Here is a 21,040-nt window from a genome sequence, read left to right as displayed (position 1 = left end):
TTGGTATTAGAAGTGGAATACTGACAAGGTTGTCTAAGAAACTTCCCAAATGCTTTTTAATGAGCAATAAATCTGCAGTTATTACAGAGTAGTTTAGATTATTTAACTGAAAGTATCTTGGGACATTTTGGGGAAGCAGGAAATGCAATCCTTGCAGACTTCCTGTTCTGCACGCTTGACTGTACTTTGTGAGATAAGGGAAAGCCAGGAAAGAGCACAGTGCCCAAGGCAACCTGGTGACCTTTACAATGTAGCAGGGATTTAAAACCAAGGCTCCAGCTTTCAAACTCAACGTTTCCTAGCCACTACCCTAGGCTGGCTGTTGGCAGGGATCTAGTTGCCTTTAGTCAAAATAACATTTCAGTTGAGGGAGTATTGTACTTCCTGGCCCTTAAACCATAATATTTTAATTGCTAGTAAAATGTGATTTCTTGCCATGTTAAAAAACCCTTTGCACCTTTTTTGGAGGGCTACATAGTAAGGATATTGTGAGGATCTGAGCAGAAGTGTGTATAAACCCCAGCTCCAATGCTTGCAGGCAGGAATGAGGTTAATACAGCTGATTTCAAGCAGGGCTGTGCTTGCTGTGATTATGTGAGTGGCCACATTTCTTTGTATCAAGAGAAAAGAAAGGAGGCAGTAGTAGCTGGCACCCTGTTACCAGTTCGAGAATTCCTGGCGTTCACAAAGCAAAGGCCTCCAACACCACTTTCCTGTGCTGGGACAGAAGCTATAGTATCATTCCTGGCCATCTGTAGTAGTGGTATCGAAGCAAAACTGAGATTAGGGCAACAGCTTTTAAGTTGCCATGGTAATACCAAGGCATAATGTGTCTGAGCCAAGCTGTCGATGTCCCCAGCTGCCTTACACCAGAATGTCTCTAGCCAGAATGTCTTCAACAGCGTTGGTCTGGTAGCTCTGCAATCTTATAAGGAGGACATGATGGACCATGCATTTCCCTCTTAAATCTCCAACATATGACACAGCCATTGCTCATTGCAGCTCGATGTAACTATGAATTTTACACATTATTTACCTAGTTATCATCATCATAACAATTCAGTCTTCAATCTTCCTTAAAATATAGTGTAGCTTACTTTCATTGCAAAAAAACAACATTTAATTTGTGTGAAGACATCTATTTCCAAACAAGCATCACTTTAAAAATGTGAACTGGTAGATTATCTAGAATTGTTGAATTCCTACCAAATCGTTTGGGGTGCATTATTTTTCAGTTGACCTAAATGAGACTTCTGCAGAATAAGTTTGAGGTCAGCTCTATTGTTATCACCTAGTTTCATCTTTGCTTTTATTTCTGGCTCTGCTTTTTAAATCTTAACTCAGCACTGTGATTTTAATTGTCAAAGAAATAGCATTTAACATTTACAATAATTAATTCAAGATTATTTAGAATAACTACACTAATTGGTATGTTCTGCAAATCTGCAGCACTGCAGAATTAAAAATAAACATCACAAAGATATAATTTACAGCTAATCTATACTTACAATTAAAGTAAGTTTCAAGATTTATTTCAATCTATATTTTTTATTAGCTGCAACACAGTAATGGGGTGTACAGAGTTCTGGCTTTTCAAGCACCTAGATTATAAAACATAATTACACAAATTAATTAGAAATGAGTGCATATATTTATGCCGTTGTTTATAACCACAGAATATTAAACACGACAAAGTTAATGAGCAGATTCAACAATAATAAATATTGTCACTAGTATTATGAAATCAGTTCTGGAGCAACTGGACTTCATTTATCTCACTGCATGATAAGGCGGCATAATTTTCCTAAGTATATTCACCTATCACCATTTAGTGTACACATAAGTGGATATAACAGGAGCAATTAAGAACAAAAGGCATGCTGGATCAGGCCAAAGACCTGCACCCTATTCTCACAGTGGCCAACCAGATGCCTATGGGAAGCCTGCAAGCAGAACCTTAATGCCAACGGCGTTCTCCACTTTTGTGATTCACAGCAATTGGTATTAACAGGCACACTGCTCTGACATTGGCACTATAACACAGCCTGATTCCTCCATTATTTGCATAGCCTCCATTAAAGCAACCCAAATCATTACATCTTGTGGGAGGGAGCAAAATCCAGAGTTTAACTGCATACTTTCTTTTGTCTGTCCCAAATCTCCCAATGTTTTCATTGAATCATAGAACTGCAGAGTTGGAATGGTTACCAAGTATCATTCTAGACCAAACCCCTACAATCTAGTTCAACCCCCTCAACTAAAGCATCGGGGATAGATGACCATCCAACCTCTACTTTAATTTACTATTACATTTATATCCTTTCCTCCAAGAAGCTCAAGGTAGCATACATGGTTCCCCCCCTCTCCATTTTATCCTCACAAAAACCCTATGAGGTAGACTAGGCTGAGGGATAAAGGTCAGCCCAAGCTCACCCAGTGAGTTTCACAGAGGGGATTTAAACCCTAGTCTCCCAGGTCCTGGTCCAACACTCCAACCACTATACAACACAGGGTCTTCCTTAGATGTCCTTATTTAGCTTTACTGGATGTCCCAGAATTCTAGTATTAGAAGAGGGAGAAAGAGTCCTGAACACATTATCTCTGTTGCATCTTGAGTGGCTTTGCACATCACAGGAAGCACCCAAAAGTGGATGCATGAGATACTCATAAGAAATATGAGTATTAGCTTCCCATTGACACCTATTTAAAACAGCAAAAAACAGATAGATAATAACACTGATTGGATAATAACACAATAATATCAAACCATAATTTGCAAAGCTTGACCATTATTTGGTATTCTGTGCAAACCAACAGCATGAACTGAGAATGGCCAGCAAACTAGAATGTGAAAATCTGGTTTGCTAATCAATTTGCTCACACTCTGATTTGGTTTTACATCCAAATTGCCTGATGAATGACAGTTCTGAGTCAACACAAAGCAAAACTCCTGTGAATCTTTCATAGGCCTCTCAACCATACAATCATGCTAACTTAATATTTTTATTAAACAGTCATATTTAACAGTGAAGCATATCTCAGCTATCTCACATGAAATAGGGACAAGAAAGGGGAAGAACTCTGAATAAACTCACTATGCTATAACTTATTTTTACCACCTCCTTATAAAGTTATATGCAAGTAATAAAACTATTCCCACAAAAATGATGCACTGAGAATCTTCCACTAGGCTGAATTAATAGAGGTTTCGCAAAAAAATGGGAACAATTTAGATTCAATTTCCAATCTAATTTCCCTTATAAATATGTCCTGAACATAAAGAATTGTGGAAGCAACGGGAAACACAGTTTACTTTGCTTTCTCAAAATGTTTCACCTTTCCATTTAAGGTTCCAATTGACAGCAATCCTTCCTGGCCCACAGTACTCCCATGGAAAGTCACAACTGAAGCAAGAATACATTTTTAATAGCATGGGCCTGCATTCGAAAAAAATATTTTCTTACCCCTTTAGCACAATCAGAAATACACATATGTGAAATGCTTCCTTACAGCACATAAAACAGAAAAGAGCAATGTAAAGATTTTTTACTTTACCTCACTTTGTAATGAATGGACAGTTATATCTCGGGCGTGCTCCCAACACACACATAACATCAATCTAGCTGTACTTATACAGTGCCAGATCTTTTTAAAAAGACACCCCCACAACCCCCCCCCCAGCATTTCTGACTTCCTCTTGCACCACCTTTCTTTTTCTTTTCTTTTCTTTCAAATATGGAAAGCTTCACAAATTTGGATGTCATTCATTTGCACTATACATACTGCCGAAGGAAGCTCTTGCACCATCTTTCTAAACCAATCAAAAGAAGTGATTTTTAATTTAAATTTATAACCTGAGCAATCCCCAAGGCCTTGGAAAAGCCACATTTTCTCATCTTATTTATTCTTACAACAACCCTGTGGAATAGGCTGCTGTTACTCCCAGTTTACAGATGGGAAACCAATCCTGAGGAAGAAAGATTCACTTGAGGCTAGTTGGACTCTCAACACGTGTCTTGAGGTCCAACTTTATTAACCACTGGGATGCAATGAGCTTCTGGGAAAAGAACAAACCAATGTTTTAAAATCAGCACCTGTTACTCTAACAGGAGTGGGCTGACTTCATTCCTGCATAGTTGGTTGGTTTTAAACCAAAATCTATGTGGCTCACCATCAAGTTTTAAATCGACAAGTGTGCATCTGGGCTAAAACTTTGAACTCAGCCTCATTTTGTGGGGGAGAGAGATGGTGGGTGGTAAAATGGGGGCAGAAAGGGAAGCTGAGATTTGTGTTTTGAGGAAGATATGAAGCTTACATTCTGCATAAGTTCCCCGGCCCCCCACCAATAAAAAAACCAAGCCATCAATAAAGCCTCAATGTTCCTCAAATTTCAGTCTACAGAAGTGACTGTGAAAGCTGAGACTTTGGCCCAGCACCACTTAACTGTCAACTGTTAAGCAATCCAGTGTGTGCACTCTGGTTTAAGAGCAACAATGGTGGATCAGACCAACATTCATTAGGCCAGAATTATTGCAAGAATCCCAATTGGTCCTTTGGTGGACTACAGCCTCTCTTCTGGCCTCCTCAGCTTAGAATCATAGAATCATAGAGTTGGAAGAGACCACAAGGGCCATCGAGTCCAACCCCTGCCAAGCAGGAAACACCATCAGAGCACTCCTGACATATGGTTGTCAAGCCTCTGCTTAAAGACCTCCAAAGTAGGAGACTCCACCACACTCCTGGGCAGCAAATTCCACTGTCAAACAGCTCTTACTGTCAGGAAGTTCTTCCTAATGTTTAGGTGGAATCTTCTTTCTTGTAGTTTGGATCCATTGCTCCGTGTCCGCTTCTCTGGAGCAGCAGAAAACAACCTTTCTCCCTCCTCTATGTGACATCCTTTTATATATTTGAACATGGCTATCATATCACCCCTTAACCTCCTCTTCTCCAGGCTAAACATGCCCAGCTCCCTTAACCGTTCCTCATAAGGCATCGTTTCCAGGCCTTTGACCATTTTGGTTGCCCTTCTCTGGACACGTTCCAGTTTGTCAGTGTCCTTCTTGAATTGTGGTGCCCAGAACTGGACACAGTACTCCAGGTGAGGTCTGACCAGAGCAGAATACAGTGGCACTATTACTTCCCTTGATCTAGATGCTATACTCCTATTGATGCAGCCCAGAACTGCATTGGCTTTTTTAGCTGCCACGTCACACTGTTGGCTCATGAGGGCTTATAAGGGAAAGTTTTCATGAGTTTCAAAAACTATGTCTCAGTCTCTTACATAATCTTGTAGATTATGTAACCTTTAAATGTGGTTCATCTCAGATGTTAAGAAATATTCATTTTCTGTATAGCAGGGAAGTAAGTAGTTTCTTTCACTGTGTGAAAATTCTGCTTTATTGGTAACATTCTCCTAACACCTATCAAGTTTGCTGAATTCTGAGGGTGTCTTCAAAGTTATTTTTCAATAGAGAAAATAATACTATGTGTAGGATATCTGTTAGTAGATTTTTAAAGACTCACATTAAATTCAATTGAGCAAAAATGGGCTGGGCTCATTTTTCTCCAGGACTTCCCATTGAAACTAATCACAGCATGTATTAAGCCACTCCCCAGAACTTCTTCTGCTGGATGGTTTTAAAATGCAGACAATGAAAAGCACTGCAGAAGCAAAATAAGGCCAATAATATAATTACGGTGGTATGCCTGCATAGTCTGAGTTAATGTTATTATTTGACATTGCAAGGCTATGTTTTCTCCCATGAGTCAAAACGGAGACAAGGTTCACCCTAATTGGTTCCAAAGCACAACCTACCCTCAACAATCTTTCCTCAGGACCAGTAATGTTAATTTCTACACGACTGTAAATAGTGTTTGCCAACAATACAAACATGGTAATAAGAGGCTAGGTGGGTAAATAATGTGGTTACAAAGCAGCTTATTTGCATTTTTATTTAAAACTGCCTTCGTTAAAAAGCAGCTCAGATTTCTCTTTGCAGAAGCAGCCTTGGTTAAGAAGTAGAGCAGTAATTACTCTCTTTAGGGGTTCTTTTATATGTCCTTTAGGGAATTAGAATGAAAAGATAAGCAGAATTAGAAAAGGAATCATGTAAAGTATGAAATGTACTATAAACACTTAGTAGTGTATTTACCATAAGCTAAGCTGGTCTTCTTCATTATGGAATATGTAGCATGCTTATATTGCCAGTACTACAGTAGAGAGTCTTAAGAAATTTAGAACTGGCAAGTTTACTTCTTCAAAAATTAAATTATAAGCAGAGCTTGCTTTATGCAAGAATGAATCTTGAATGTGTGCATTCGTTTATATGTAGACTTATACACACAACCCCAATGTTGTTGGCATTCTGCAGAGATCTACTGTGCACATTCCTGTCCCCTTCTCCCAATCTGAGACAAACTTGAACTTCAAACAGCATCCAAACCCACCTATACCATTAACTCATGTGTCAGGTTTTATATCTGAAGTTTTAAACAGAGAGATTTAAAATATTCAATTTTTACAATTTTGAAAGCTTCAGTATATATTAAATGGTATGAATAAATGACTAAGGTACTCCAATGCAGATAAACACCAGTGCGCCCTGTTCTCTCAAGTGAGCAGACTCTTAAGCTCCTGCCCACAAAAGGAAAGAGGAAAGTTCCTGTATGTGAATCCTCCCTTGTAAATCACCAAAATCTAATGGTGAAAAATTCAAGTAGTAACATTACATCACTTAACCTTTTTGGAACACCTCCATAAGACTCTTGAAAAGTTCCTACCAAATCTTTTAAAGTATCTTCTGCTTGCCCACATGAACCAGAGAGGCAGCTTTTGTATTTCAAAATCTAATTACTTTTAAGAAAATTGCTGCATTTATTTGGATCATAAAAATCACATCTTTATTATGTTGGTAGTACAAGGCTAGTGATACACACAGACAAAGGTCTGAAACAGTTCAGCTGTTCTCAGGACATTGATTTGGTATAAATGATATCCACAATTCAACAATGGGCCAGCCTTTCAGAGTGCAAAAGGCTCAACACATCTGCTATATAATTCAGACCCTATTTTACAGTGGTTTCATTACCAACCATAAAAACTGTAACAGTGGAACTGTATAAACAAACTGAACAGTGTTTTTACTGTAAAACATGAACGTACTATAAATATTTGTCTTCCCCTTCTCTCAGCATCTGTAATGAGAGAAGCAAATTCATGCCATATGTTTATAGTACAAGGGGAAAAAAGTGTATCTCAACAGTTCATCCATGCAGTTGTTTGTGAAGCTGTTAAATTGCTTTAATTTGCCCATTTGCTTTTTAACACATTCATTTACTTACAGATCATTAAAAAAACCTAGTGCTTCACTGAATGTTCCTGAGGTTCAGTTGTTGATACTGTCAACAATGGAAGGCATGACCAAAAGGTCCAAAGAGAAACCCAGCCGTCTGCTATTCCGGTCATCTTTGTGTATGATTGCAGCCACCGTTTCCTTGATCTGCCACTAATTTTCTGCCATTTTAATCTTTTAACTTGGAAAGGTTTTTCTTGCATTATTCTAGCCAATCAGGGAGCAAACAGTGAATAAAAACAGTCACCATGCCACAGATTTGTCTATGTGATGATGTCAATGAAGGCAAACAAAGCCTTCTCATAGACTCATTCTGATAAGAATGTACAGTGGTGCCTCGCAAGACGAAATTAATCCGTTCCGCGAGTCTCTTCGTCTTGCGGTTTTTTCGTCTTGCGAAGCACGGCTATTAGCGGCTTAGCGGCTATTAGCGGCTTAGCGGCTATTAACGGCTTAGCAGCTTAGCGGCTTTAAGAAAAAGGAAACAAACTCGCAAGAATGAAACGTCTTGCAAAGCAAGCCCATAGGGAAATTCGTCTTGCGGAATGACTCAAAAAATGGAAAACTCTTTTGTCTTGCGCGTTTTTCGTCTTGCGAGGCATTCGTCTTGAGAGGTACTACTGTATACAAAGTTGGGATGGGGACTGAGGCATGACTGGCAATATAGTGATAGCAACCACGTTTTCAGCAATAACATGTTTGTTGCTGTGGCTGACTGAGAAATGCTTATTGTGAAAAACTGCATTGTTTTGCATCAGGTGTGAATAACCTCTGGCCCTCCAGATGTTGCAGCTCCAGCAAGCATGTCCAATGGCCAGGGATGTTCGTCCAGCAACATATAGAGGGTAAAAGATTCCCCACACCTGTCTTAAATGGTGCTACAGAATTACACAGAATGATACGCTAAACTACAATGAATGACTTCAGCAGTCCAAAAAAGGCTAATTTATACTCAGAATTTGAAAGTTCCGCATTCTAAAAGCGGCTTAAAAGTGCTGATATAAATTCTTCAAACCATCTGATTCTCAGAAAACAAACTGGATAGCTATTTAATTTGTGCATTATATCGCTAAACGTATATAGATGTAACAGGAATGCCATGGAAAGCTAAGGTATTGGACCACTATCAAAATTTGGATCTGGCTGTTGAATACAATAAAGGATATTAAGGTATAGTTTTTAGAGCCTCTCAGCAAATTTTGCCTAAAATGGAACTCTATGGAACTCTGCTGCAAGGAAAATGCAGTGGCCAATGATTTAGCAATTTCCAGAAATGGATTAGATATCAGTAGAAAGCAATGTCTGTATTTGCTGATTATGCCCAATTTTAACTCCCACTCATACCACTTTGCACCACCATTTTATGATTAATGAGACTGTGATTTTCAGTCATCTCTAGTGGGCCCTGGGAGTAGTGTGAGAACCCTTGCTCTAGGAAGTAGCAAAACAAACAAACAAACAAACAAACAAACAAAAACCTAGCTTCCCATTGTAGAACTGTGTAAACTTAAGCATTTACAAAATAGTGCTAGTAGATGTTTGCTTTCTTATAATTATCTTTTGGATCCAACCCTATAATTCTGTTTGTGTATATTCTGAAGTATTTCTTAAAGAGATGGATACAGTCGGGAGCTGTGAAAACCCTACTCAATCATTACTCTTTCATTCAGTGGTGTCAATAATATAATACAGAATAAGCCCCTGAGTTCTTCAGCTCATGGGATAGGATTTCAGCCTTCTCCTGAGCAAATGTGTTTACAAACTGTGCCAGAGTGTTTTTCATTAAGCCTTAAAGTCAATTAAGCTGCGAATTGGAACAATCATTCCTCCTTTGCAAAGTATTGATATTTTTTCCCCTGCTCGCTTTAGGGTGTTTTCCACTACTCAAGAAGAGATTTATGCTTGACAATTTCTGATTAAAATGAATCATAGCTTTAAAATTCTAATTTCCTTTTTTTCCAGCACAAGAAATTGTCACAGTTTTAAACTGATATCAGCCTCCAACATGCAATGAAAACCTCATGACAATTTGAAAACCAACAGAAATGCATTCTTCGGGTTTTAAGACAACAATAAACCACCTAAACATCCAAGAATTGTGAAAAACACTACACATACACCTCTCACATGCAGATTATTATTATTATTATTATTTTCTTCCTTTAGGGGGTTCAACAGTAGTCTCATGGTCTCCATCTTTTAACCTTGCAACAACCCTGTGAGGTAGGTTAGGCTGAGGAGGAGACTGAACCATGGTCACTCAGCAAGCTTCAGAGCTGAGCAGGGATTTGAATCCAGGCAGGTGCTCCAAGTCCATGAAGTTGAGGCCATGACAGTCCCCCCCCACTGCAATTTTGAGGGGGCCTTCGGGGGGACGGACGAAGGGACTGGGAGGGAAGATTTGGGAAAATAAAACTGAGGCACTAATGATGTTATAAAGCTGTTGTAACTATCAGTGAGAATTAAGGAGCAAAAACCCGTTGGTCTCTCAGCTGTGTCAGTGAACTGGCCCAGCTTCTCATCTGTCTACACTGCAGCCTAATGGAATGGCCGCCACCAGCCACTACATCACAATGGTCACCAAAGGCTGTATACAAAAACAAAACATTAGAACCAACTTTAAATACTAAACCAAAGAGCAGAGCAGAAAATCTCTTAAAACCATAAGGAGCAGAATCAAAGATTCACATGATATAAACTATTAAAAGCCACATGGAATAGAAGTGTTGTTTTTTTCACTTGAATGTAAGCAAAATGGGACCAGTTTAATCTCTGTTCCAAGGGAATTTCATACCACAGAAAAGGCCTAGCCTCATCTTGTGCGGCGTACAAAAGGACCTCAGAAGAAAACTGTAATCTACTCTCAGGTTTGCATGGCAGGAGGTGGTCTTTCTGATATCCTGGCCTTAAGGGCTTTATAGGTAAACATCAGAACTTTTAATTTGGCCTGGAAATAAATCAGAAGCTAGTCTTTGATATAAAACAGGTGTAATGCAGTCTTATAAGGCACACATCAGAAAGCAAACTGGGTGCAACATTTTGTATCATCCATAGCTTTCGAACACTCTTCAAGGGCAGCACCACATTGAATGCACTGCAGTAATTTAAACAGGATTAGGCTGACAGATGGGCAAACAGCTCAAGGCAATGTAGTAAGCTTCAAGGCTGACGTGAACCACACAGGGATCTGAACCACACTAGCTCTGGAACTACAGGCATTAACTGTGGGATTAAGAATTCAACCTCACTGAATTCAAGGCAGAGTTGAATATTTATGAAGAAACCAAATGAATTATAGTCAAGATACATCACTTCTGGGTCCCATTTCTGATCACATATTATTTTCCTTTCAACAGGTCTTGGCATCCCAGTCTGCCACTGTACCAGAGACAACACTGGCAAGTTTTTGAACAGTGGCTTTACTACAAAAGTGACAAGCTTGGCACCAAAAAATGGCTTGTTTTGCTAAAGGAGAGAGAGAGAGAGAGCATGTGCACATGTGCATTGTCTCCAAAAACATAGCTTAATCAACCTCTGGAAGTTTGTTTTTATTTTTTTACAAAATACCTAGTGTGACACATTGCATTTTAAGGATTATTATGCCAAATTTAAGGTCAGGTTTATCAGGATCACACTTTTTTTTGCAAAGCTTATATACTGGAAGTGGAGGATATAAACATTATTTTCATCCAAATGCCTATTGCTTTGTGGCACTACTGATATAAATGGAAAATAACATTTGTGTCAAATATACATATAAAATTTACATTTAATGCAATTCTCAGGACACATGTCTTATCAACATTATCAAATTATTAAATTGAGCTATTGCAATCATAACATTACAACTGTTAAGAAGCCAACTGTTTGCTTTGAACATGGAATATATTTCTGTTGCTATTTCATAATTCATGTTCTAAGGTCTCTCCTGTCTCAACTGCTAGAATCGTTGACGTAAGAGCAGATAAGTCAATAGTAGTCAGGGGGTGGGCAACAATGTCCTGTTGTGATACCAGAGCAAATCAGACAATGGCATCACGAGTTATAGCAAGCAAAAGATCACAAATGGAAAGCACAGGTATTAAAGAAGAGGTTTTTGACAGGCAGCTTTTTTAATGGCCACTAGCAAATATCAAACACATATATGTGTGTATGATTATAGGCCTCAGCATTTTAATAGCAGTACCAATCTGCTAAAATTAACCAAATAGATTTTTTGTAAAAAAATTCTTAACTTTAAGTAGCTACTCTCTTTTATCTCCTACCCAAGATTGCTTGCATTTTGATGTAAATATTAAGCATTCTGTAATTCATCAACTAATTCTCTCCTAGTTACACATTTCAAGTAATTAAAGTTCAGTAATAACTTATTCTTTCTGCTCCAGCACCTGCATTTCATTTGTTTATTTTCCCAGAGTCATAAATCTGAGGGACTGTCAAAGTGCCATAATATTAGTGCAATAATCAAAGTTAATTAGTCCCTCTCAATAAACAACAACAAAGTCATTACAAAGATGCATTGAAGGTGCTCTAGCTACCCACTTTACAGATGAGATTGTACTGAAAACAATTAGGAATGGGGAATGGTTAATAAATAAAATGCATTTTTTCTGAAGTAATTTGAAACAAAGACAATGTGGGACCTTTGTTCTTCAATTCATTCCCGGAAATGCTCACTTCATACTGCAATGATGAGATAGGTGCATTAAACTCAAATCTAACAACAGCTTCACATTAAGCATGAAAGGGATACAGCCATCTCCAGTCACACATCAGGGAACCATGGCCAGTTGTGGTTCTCAAGTATATGCTGCCAAACATTTTACCATATATGTACTTATTGCAGAAAACACCAATGTAGTGACAAACACAATTGCTATGTAAACTGTGAAGCAACTAAATCTTCACAACGTTGTAAGGTTATTATTAGGCTGTTTCAAAAGATGGGTTCATGGTTCATTTCATAGGCCCGGGAAAAAAATTATATAAGCAATAAACAAAATCTCTTAATCCAACATTATATTCTTTGAAATTTCAGGTTGAGTATTTTCATATACACACTCATTTATTCCGCTAATTACCTAGAGATAATCGTAGCATTAACCTTTGGTGGGTGTAAAATAGTATTGCATTTAACAACTTAGCTGATCTCCATAGGCAACTAGGAATTCCAGGCAGGCAGGCTAGCAAGATAATTCTGTCCCTGATCAGCTGGTTTTCATGCTACCTGGGTAGGAAGGAAAGCCTTTTTCTCCATGACCAGCTGAAACGTAGGCTGGTAACCTTTGTGGCCTTATCAGGTTATCATTCAATGTAAATTCAGGTCCTCAAGTGAACCAAATGAAGACATGAAAATGAACAGTTTATAATAACTTTTTCACAAGAACCGGATCCATTTAGGCAGCTCCATTTTAAGGCATAAGAATTACTTAGCAATGTATTTAAACCCACATTATTAACAGTACAGTAGCCAACAATGGCAAAATTAGCGCTGGTTCTAAACGGAAAGCTAATCAGCAGTCTTTGAAATACTTATTTATCTATTTGTGTGGATAGACGGGGTCCCCCCAACCCCAGGTGACCTCCGAGCGGAATAATGACTCAAGACAACGTGCTATGGGATTAAAATTGGCCACAACTTTATTAAGTTTCAGATGTAGGGAGACCTTGGCTCAGGCATTGGGCATTTATCCTTCCCAGTCCCCAGCCAGGGATCTGGGCGACTTCAGGGTTATCCAGAATGTGTGGGGATTGGGCTGGCTCTGGAGAACATATATTCAAACAGAGAGCCTTCCCCCCGTTTCGCCACCGTTGGAGGGGAGAGCAATGACAACCTCTCAGTGTATGGCCAGTGCCTCCCCTCAAGACCCCTTTAACGGGGAACCCTGGTATCACCACCACAAATGGGGGGGGCGTGGGTCACTGCTTCACGCCCCACCCATTTAGGTAGATAAACTAAAGGATTCCACCCAAGGCGTGAAACTGCCAAAGTTGTGACGTTTTGCTACGGGAAAGGCAAAACCTTCCAATGCAGGAAAATTCCTTTCCAGCCCTTCAACAGCGACCCTGACGTAGCAGTGCCTGCATTTCTGTTGTGTGGGCAGGATGGTCCCTCCCCTTACCTGGCCAATCCCCTGGCAACGCCTCCCCAGGCAGGATTGGGCGACTAGCTAAGGTAGGTGGAGACCTCCAGGTATCCAGCCTGGGGAGGATGAAGCCAGACCACACTACCAGAAGTCGCACTGGGATCCAGGGGGCTGCGGTCATTATTTAGTTCCAAATATGGTGTGTATCTTTATTGACAGTTGCAATATTTTCATTATTTACATGTCTCTGTAAAAATTGCAGAAGTTTCACACAAAAACACAACAGGTAATGATTGTGTATTCTTCCTCCTCTTCCACCTTCCTCCCCCCCCCCCCCCCACCCTATATGTCAAAATTTAAAATGCACGCTTTTTAGAACAGGAACCTCGTTACACTGCAAAGTACCATACACACCAATAAATAATGGTATACATCTTCCCTGCTCGCAGTATTATTTATTTATTTTATTAGATAGTCATACATACAACACAAAACAGTTTCAGGGTGACTTACAATCCATTTTAAAAACATACAAAATGGTTAACAACCACCATAATTTTAAACCTTCCAATCAATACATAAAACACCAGCTTTCCATTGGGCAGAGGAACACTAATCAGCAACCCAGAGAAGCACTAGCATAAAGCCTTGACTCAGCTGGCTCAAATTCCATCAAATGCCCAGGTGGAAAGCACAAGTCTTAACCTGGTGTCAAAAGATGCCAGTGTCAGCACCAAGTAGCCCTTGGTCCAGAGAGCATTTCACAGGCTCTACAACCAAAAGGCTCTGTCTCATGTAATCAAGAAATGACAAAAAAGACAATACAGTGATAATTTCAACCTCACCCCTTACCAGTGCCTCACAAGCCAATCTTCAGTGTTAGGGTGCAAGTCAGACAGATAAAACCTGGTATCAAAATACATTTGGAATTTTACCCAGGGTTAAGAGCACCAACCTATAGCTAGTATTAATGATGGCTACGGTTGCAAGAAATCTTTCCTTTGATACAACCCTCCCACTCTTTTGAACACTTTCTTTCCAAGAGCTTTTGACCTTTCTACAATACTTATTGGTGCCAAGAAACACCTTCTCTTACCCATTCTTCCATGATGCGTTGGACAGCGTCATTAGCTCTTAACGTATTTCGGCAGGCAAGGATGACATGTGCACCATGTAGCGCAAAGGACTTGGCTGTTTCAAAGCCTACAGCAAAACAGATATTGAGAACATAAAGAATCAGAATTTAAAGCTAAGCAGTAGGTATTAACTAACAACCAAGAGACTGGAAATATCTGGATTCTATCTGTATACTACAATATACTGATTATTGTTTTTACCATACTTTCCCATTAAAGTTCAAAAACTGAAAACCAATAAAAGAATTAAAATAAAACCAAATTGAAATAGAGGTATATATTCAAAATAGCAACATTACATTTGGCCAGCAGCCAAGTCTATTATCTTTTATAAGCAGTTTTTAAGCATAGTTTTGTGAATCTGATTTTTAAATGCTGATATTCTCTACTTTGATTCCCCCCTTTGCTTGTGATTTTTAATTGTAGTTTTAATATGTACCATTATGCTTTAAGTATTGTTTTTAATTATGTATTTTTTCTGCCTAGTGCAAAATAATTTAAAATAAAAACAATTCTTAAAAAAACAAGGTTTTTAGGAAATTTAGAGATTTTAGCAACAATCTAAGTGTAATCAAACTTGGTGCAAGGAGTGAATGTTGGCACAGTTGACGTGGCACAAGAGAAATGGACTAACATTCATAGCGGCACACCTAACCTACAGGAGCAGAGCCTCAGCATACATAAAATTAATATAGAAGAAGGCATACTCAAATGGCCTGAAATGAAGGTGAGAAAAATGTTCACTTTGACTCTGTTCAAATCACTTCTTTACCATGTCAGTACCAAGCATATGTGGAACTTATGTGAGTCTTTTCTCTACCTGATATCATTTAACAGTCAACCATCCACCCAGATGCATTGCAGAGGGACTTGAGAAGTGGATTCAAGAAATAACTTGCTAGAAAGAATTGTTACGCATCCCAGGGGAGTGACGCTCATATGATTTGTTATTATGATTCCTACTCCACTCTAGGGGCCCTCAGTGTGGCTTACATAATACACACACATTAAAATGCAATTACAATTGTATTTTAAAAAAGAAAACTCAATTAAGAACAGAGAAATTGGATTAACAAAGTGACAACACCCTTGGTCCCTGAATAAAAATGTTATGGTGTGACAATTGGTGCTCACTGGGAATACTCACTAAAATGCTCAGTTCTCATGGTGTTGTATTGGCCATTTGACCCTTGGGTGCTCCCTTGAGCCCCTTGTTTGTGGGTGGTCCCAAATGGTAAATGGGTTCTTATACAGAAGGGAAATTGAGGCATGGGGGAAAATGCTGAAGATGTGAGCTTTTTAATGTTAAAACTAGGCTAACATAAAAGTGACTGATACAATTGTAAAACTAAATTCGAGGTACATTGGCAGTTGGAATTTGACAGTAGAATTTGAAATTAGAGTATTCTGACATTGAAAAGATTTGCATATTTGCCCCTTTTTCAATAGGAAAAATCAAATTACTATCATTCACATGTATTTTGGAAAGTGGATTGCCTGTCTTTCCGTTCGTCCTCTATAGGTTTGGCCTCCTCTCGAAATACAGTTGCCAAACTTGGTATGAAGGTTTTCAAGGTGGGGGTGGCAGTCTTTGTTGAAGTTTGGATGCCAGGCACCATTTTGAATCTTGATGGCAGAATGAAATGTGACTTTGTCATGACAACCCATTTTTTGATGTTACAGGTCCAAAATATGCTGATATGGACCACGTCCCTGAAGATATTGTTGCCCCACTGGTGGTCCTTCACCAGATTTGACATGGCTGAAGAGTGGGATAAAAAGGCTTTTAATTAATAAATACATTGGCAGGGGGTTGGACTCGATGGCCCTTGTGGTCTCTTCCAACTCTATGATTCTATGATTCAAATGGAGGTATCACAGAGCCTTTCTTCCAAGGCACCCAAGTTGCATTCTGCTTGTATATTTGTAAATAAACCATATTACCAAGACAGGTCTCCAGTGTGCACTCATGCGAAACAAATCTAAATGCAATGTGTAGTGAAAACGAGCAAGCTCTCTGAGGCTCTCCTCAGATTGATCCAGGAATTTTCTAAGTTTCATGGGGTAGCAACTCACAAAAGATGTCCCAAAGAAATCTGAGAGCTCCGAAGAATGTTCCATACACAGCATCAGACTGCCCCACTCAAACACAATCTAGCCATGATATACACCTTAATAACTATTCCAAGTGTGGCTGAGGAATTCTAATAAACCAAAATATAGTGCAGTTTTGATATGTTTAATCTCCCATCTTGAACTGTATCCGAATATAGACAAAAACCTGCTCCTTGATTTCAGGAACCACCATGGCAGCATTTGGTTATGACATCTTAAGAGGCATCCAAATGCATAGCAAACAACAACTTTGCAAAACATAGACTCAAGATCGTTAATTAAATAATACTCCAGGGCTAACAGTAGCTTCAGGTTGGTGGTGGAGGGGATGTTCATCAGGACTGCCTCACAGGAGGAAGGGGGCTAACCCCTTCACTGATTTAAAAAATGTCTAGTTTGGCCCTCAGATATAGCAGTAGGATTCAAGAAAGGAAGAATACAAAGAGCAGAGCCCAATTGTTTTTCTAAATTCCTTCCTGTTATTTCACAATACATTATCAATGCCCATAGCCAACTTTTCCAGCTGTGACAACTGGTAGGAAATATAGCAGCAGGAATTATTAGGTGGTTTTGGTGCATGTTTTTGATACATCAAATAGAAAATTTCCTACCAAGTTCTCATGGTACTACAGCTTAATGACTTCCAACTGTAAACACTTGGATTAGCACACGAATACTTAATAGGACAATAATATAAGTATATCAATACCAAGAAATTGACAGAACAAGGTAACTATTTGTTCCACTTTTATTTTAAACATGCTGCAGCATCCATTTAAACGTTGTTTACCCAGGGAAAAAAGCTATTAAACACAGGCTGCTTCACTTCTAGAAACACCCTGGGGCAAGAGAAATTTAGTTTACAACACAGGGTATAACTTAGATTATAGAATCAACAGACACCACATAAAGTTATACCATTCTCTGCAATTACATGCTTACAGTATTTAAGTCTTAGCAATTTTCCTGCTTGCCTTTTTAAAGCCATTCATTGTACCGAGCAACTTTAATTATCTGGGCAATTCATTGCACACAGATGAATCCAGTTTCAACACATGCAACCTTTCTAATTCCATTCTAAGCAAATGTAGCAAAGAAACTTAAAAATTGCAAACATTATTAGCCAGTCATGCATTTTACTGTTTCAGTAAAAATAAGCATTGATATTGAATTGTATTTGTATTGGTTTTAAAATTAGTTTCATACTGTAATACCAACTCCTCACAATTTATTACTAGTCCAACTAAATAGATAAATGAACTGAATGATATCTGACAGCAAACAAGTGTTGGAAGAAAGATTTTTTATCCAGGAGCAGATCTAACCATCACTCAAAAAGTTTTCAGGTACCGGTAAGTTTCTTAAAATAACACTAGGTTAAAATGAAAATAAGGTATTTTAGGCCTTTGTGTGTAAATCAGGATAGCAGCAGGAGATACAAATCTCAGAGTTGTTTTATTTATTTATATTAAATTTCTATACTGCCCTTCATCCAAGGATCAGAGGGTGGCTTACAATATAAAAACACAAAAATGCATGCCATAGTAAGAAAAAAAACACCCCTCAATAATCTCCACACAGTCTAAAAGGCTATAAATTCTTTAATTAGCCAAAAGCCTGGGAGAAATGTTTTTGCCTGGTCTCTAAAGGTATGTAATGAAGGCAATGTAATGAGCCTTCCTGGGAGCGCATTCCACAAGCAGGGAGCCACCACAGAAAAGGCCCATTTTCATGTTGCCACCCTCTGGACTTCTCACAGAAGAGACACACAAAGAAGAAGAAGAAGAAGAAGAAGAAGAAGAAGAAGAGGAGGAGTAGTAGTTTGGATTTGATATCCTGCCTTTCACTCCCCTTAAGGAGTCTCAAAGCGGCTCACAATCTCCTTTCCCTTCCTCCCCCACAACAAACACTCTGTGAGGTGAGTGGAGCTGAGAGACTTCAAAGAAGTGTGACTGGCCCAAGGTCACCCAGCAGCTGCATGTGGAGGAGCGGAGACGCGAACCCGGTTCCCCAGATTACGAGACTACCGCTCTTAACCACTGCACCACACTGGTTCTCAGGTCTCAGATGACAATTGTAGCCATTCATTTCTCTGTAAAATTCCCAGATATTATATGCTATGTAGGTATCTGAAACTGTGTTACAGGAAAACAAATATGTAAAGCTGACTTATACTGAGTTAGTCTACTGATCCATCCAGCTCAGAACACTATTATTTACTGTCTTTCCCATAGCTACCTGGAGATGCCAGGAATTATACCTAGGATCCTTTTAGTGCAAACAAAGCATGTGATCTGCTACTGAATTTGGCCCTTCTCCTGTGCTGTTTGAAAGTGTGCATCTCCCAGAAGTTTTGCAAATTTCCATATGTATATAACTTTACCTATATGGTGCTGGTAGCCAGAAATGAAATATTTTTGCAATAATCCCCTGCAATAGCTGGGTTTCTGTTTAACTATTACGTAAATAAATAAATAAATAAATAAATAAATAAATGTAGAATATGGAGAGAGAGTAGAGAACTGTACAAAGTACAACCAGTCTGAATTTAAAATGCCCATGCAAATTCAAGTTGGGACAATAATGTTCAGTATAATATTCAGTGTGTTATAAATTCTAAAACAACCACCCTAAAAATCTCGAGACAGGACTGACCCAACTAGTCCCCAGTTGAAAAAACTCTTATCTGACCCCCTAGTGACAATCCTATTTTTAACAGCAGTAAGGATACAAGCATGATGGAATATAAGCCTTACAAAACTTTTTAAAGCCTCAAATCCAATACTCAGGCTTTTTTGGGTTGTTCCCTTATCCCTACTGAACCCTTAACATTTTATAACATTTCATGTGAAAGTTTAAACATTAAAAGCTCTATGCAGAACAAAATGTTTTCTTAATTTATTAAAACTTCCCGTTTCTGCTTCTTTTTCTACAGCACCAAGACAGTGTAAAACAGAAAAATACTTTGTAATAATCAAACCTACCCACTGACCAGCATACAGTGGTACCTTGGTTCTCAAACTTAATCTGTTCCGGGAGTCCTTTCAACTCCAGAAACCGTTCAAAAACCAAGGCATGGCTTCCGAATGGCTCCCTGCTTCCATCGGAAACTGCGTCAGGCGTTCGGCTTCTGAATTTTTTCCATAAACCGGAACACACACTTCTGGTTTTGCGGCATTCAGGAGCCAATGTGTTCAGCAACTAAGTTGTTTTGGCCCAGGGAATACACCTGAGGCCCTTCCAGCTTGAGTTTTCTTACTTGGGAACAATATCTGAACTAGCTCAGTAACTGGTAACAGAAAATCTGCTTAGGGGCTCCAATTCTACCTTCCTAGTGCTTTTGTACCTTATCTACCTTTCTTTTGCTTCCTATCAGTTTCCATCAGGAGTAATATCAAGGAAGGTTTATTTTTCTGACATGATTTGTCATGGCTTCAACACATATTTTTAAGGTGTTCATCTTAGGTATAGATCTGAAATCATACATAGTGGGTTGTACCAATGTTAGTCCTACTCAAACCTGGATCTATTGAAAATGATAGGCACAGTCATAGAACTGTAGAGTTGGAAGGGATCCAGAGGGTAATCTAGTCCAATCTCCATAACTTAGATGGAAACTTCAGTTGGTCTCCTCTGAACAGAACTTAGCTGGATACAATCCTGTGCATGTGTGTATATAAAACCATGAAGCAGAAATTAGTTGTAAAGTATCCAGATGTATCCTTCCACATTGTGCTATTTGATGCAGCAGGTTTCTTTTAGCAGGAGAGGGTGAAAGATGATTTTTGAAGATTTTCCTTCCTCTGCATCCCATTTTCCTACAACCTAAGCTGCTCTTAAGGTTTCCTAATTCTCTACAGCAAACTTTTGGGATGGGGCACACACAAGGTAAATCAGGAAAAATGGTACTGGAACAGGAAGTCCATCTATGAAAGACATAGTTGGACACTATCCCAATGGTTGTATCCAAAGTTAATAATATGCAAAGTAAGCCCATTTAAATTAATGGACATGTCTAACAGATCCATTAATTTCAATCAGTCTACAGTGGTACCTCTGGTTACATACTTAATTCGTTCCGGAGGTCCGTTCTTAACCTGAAACTGTTCTTAACCTGAAGCACCACTTTAGCTAATGGGGCCTCCCGCTGCTGCCATGCCACCGCTGCACGATTTCTGTTCTCATCCTGAAGCAAAGTTATAATACCCAAAGTATTATATTGTAACCTGAAGCGTATGTAACCCAAGGTACCACTGTACTCTGAATCAAGCTTACCTATTTATAAAATATGAAAATCTGATAGGTGTGTTCATATAGAAGTAATTGGTGTTCCCTGTTGAATATGTACCAC

General features: G+C 38.9%; 1 protein-coding gene across 1 annotated transcript in view; it reads right to left on the bottom strand.

The window, feature by feature from the left end:
- WWOX (WW domain containing oxidoreductase) overlaps window positions 1-21,040 on the bottom strand; it is a 544,910-nt gene that overhangs the window by 507,972 nt on the left and 15,898 nt on the right. The window contains exon 5 of the mRNA XM_083515079.1: window positions 14,535-14,641. Coding sequence (XP_083371205.1) covers window positions 14,535-14,641 — 107 coding nt within the window. The remainder of the gene's footprint in view (window positions 1-14,534; window positions 14,642-21,040) is intronic.

Source organism: Podarcis liolepis (assembly GCF_965112155.1).
Source record: "Podarcis liolepis genome assembly, chromosome: 7".
In the NCBI taxonomy this organism is placed as follows: domain Eukaryota; kingdom Metazoa; phylum Chordata; class Lepidosauria; order Squamata; family Lacertidae; genus Podarcis; species Podarcis liolepis.
The sequence above is the reverse complement of the archived record's forward strand: the minus strand, read 5'-3'. Positions and strand labels throughout refer to the sequence as shown.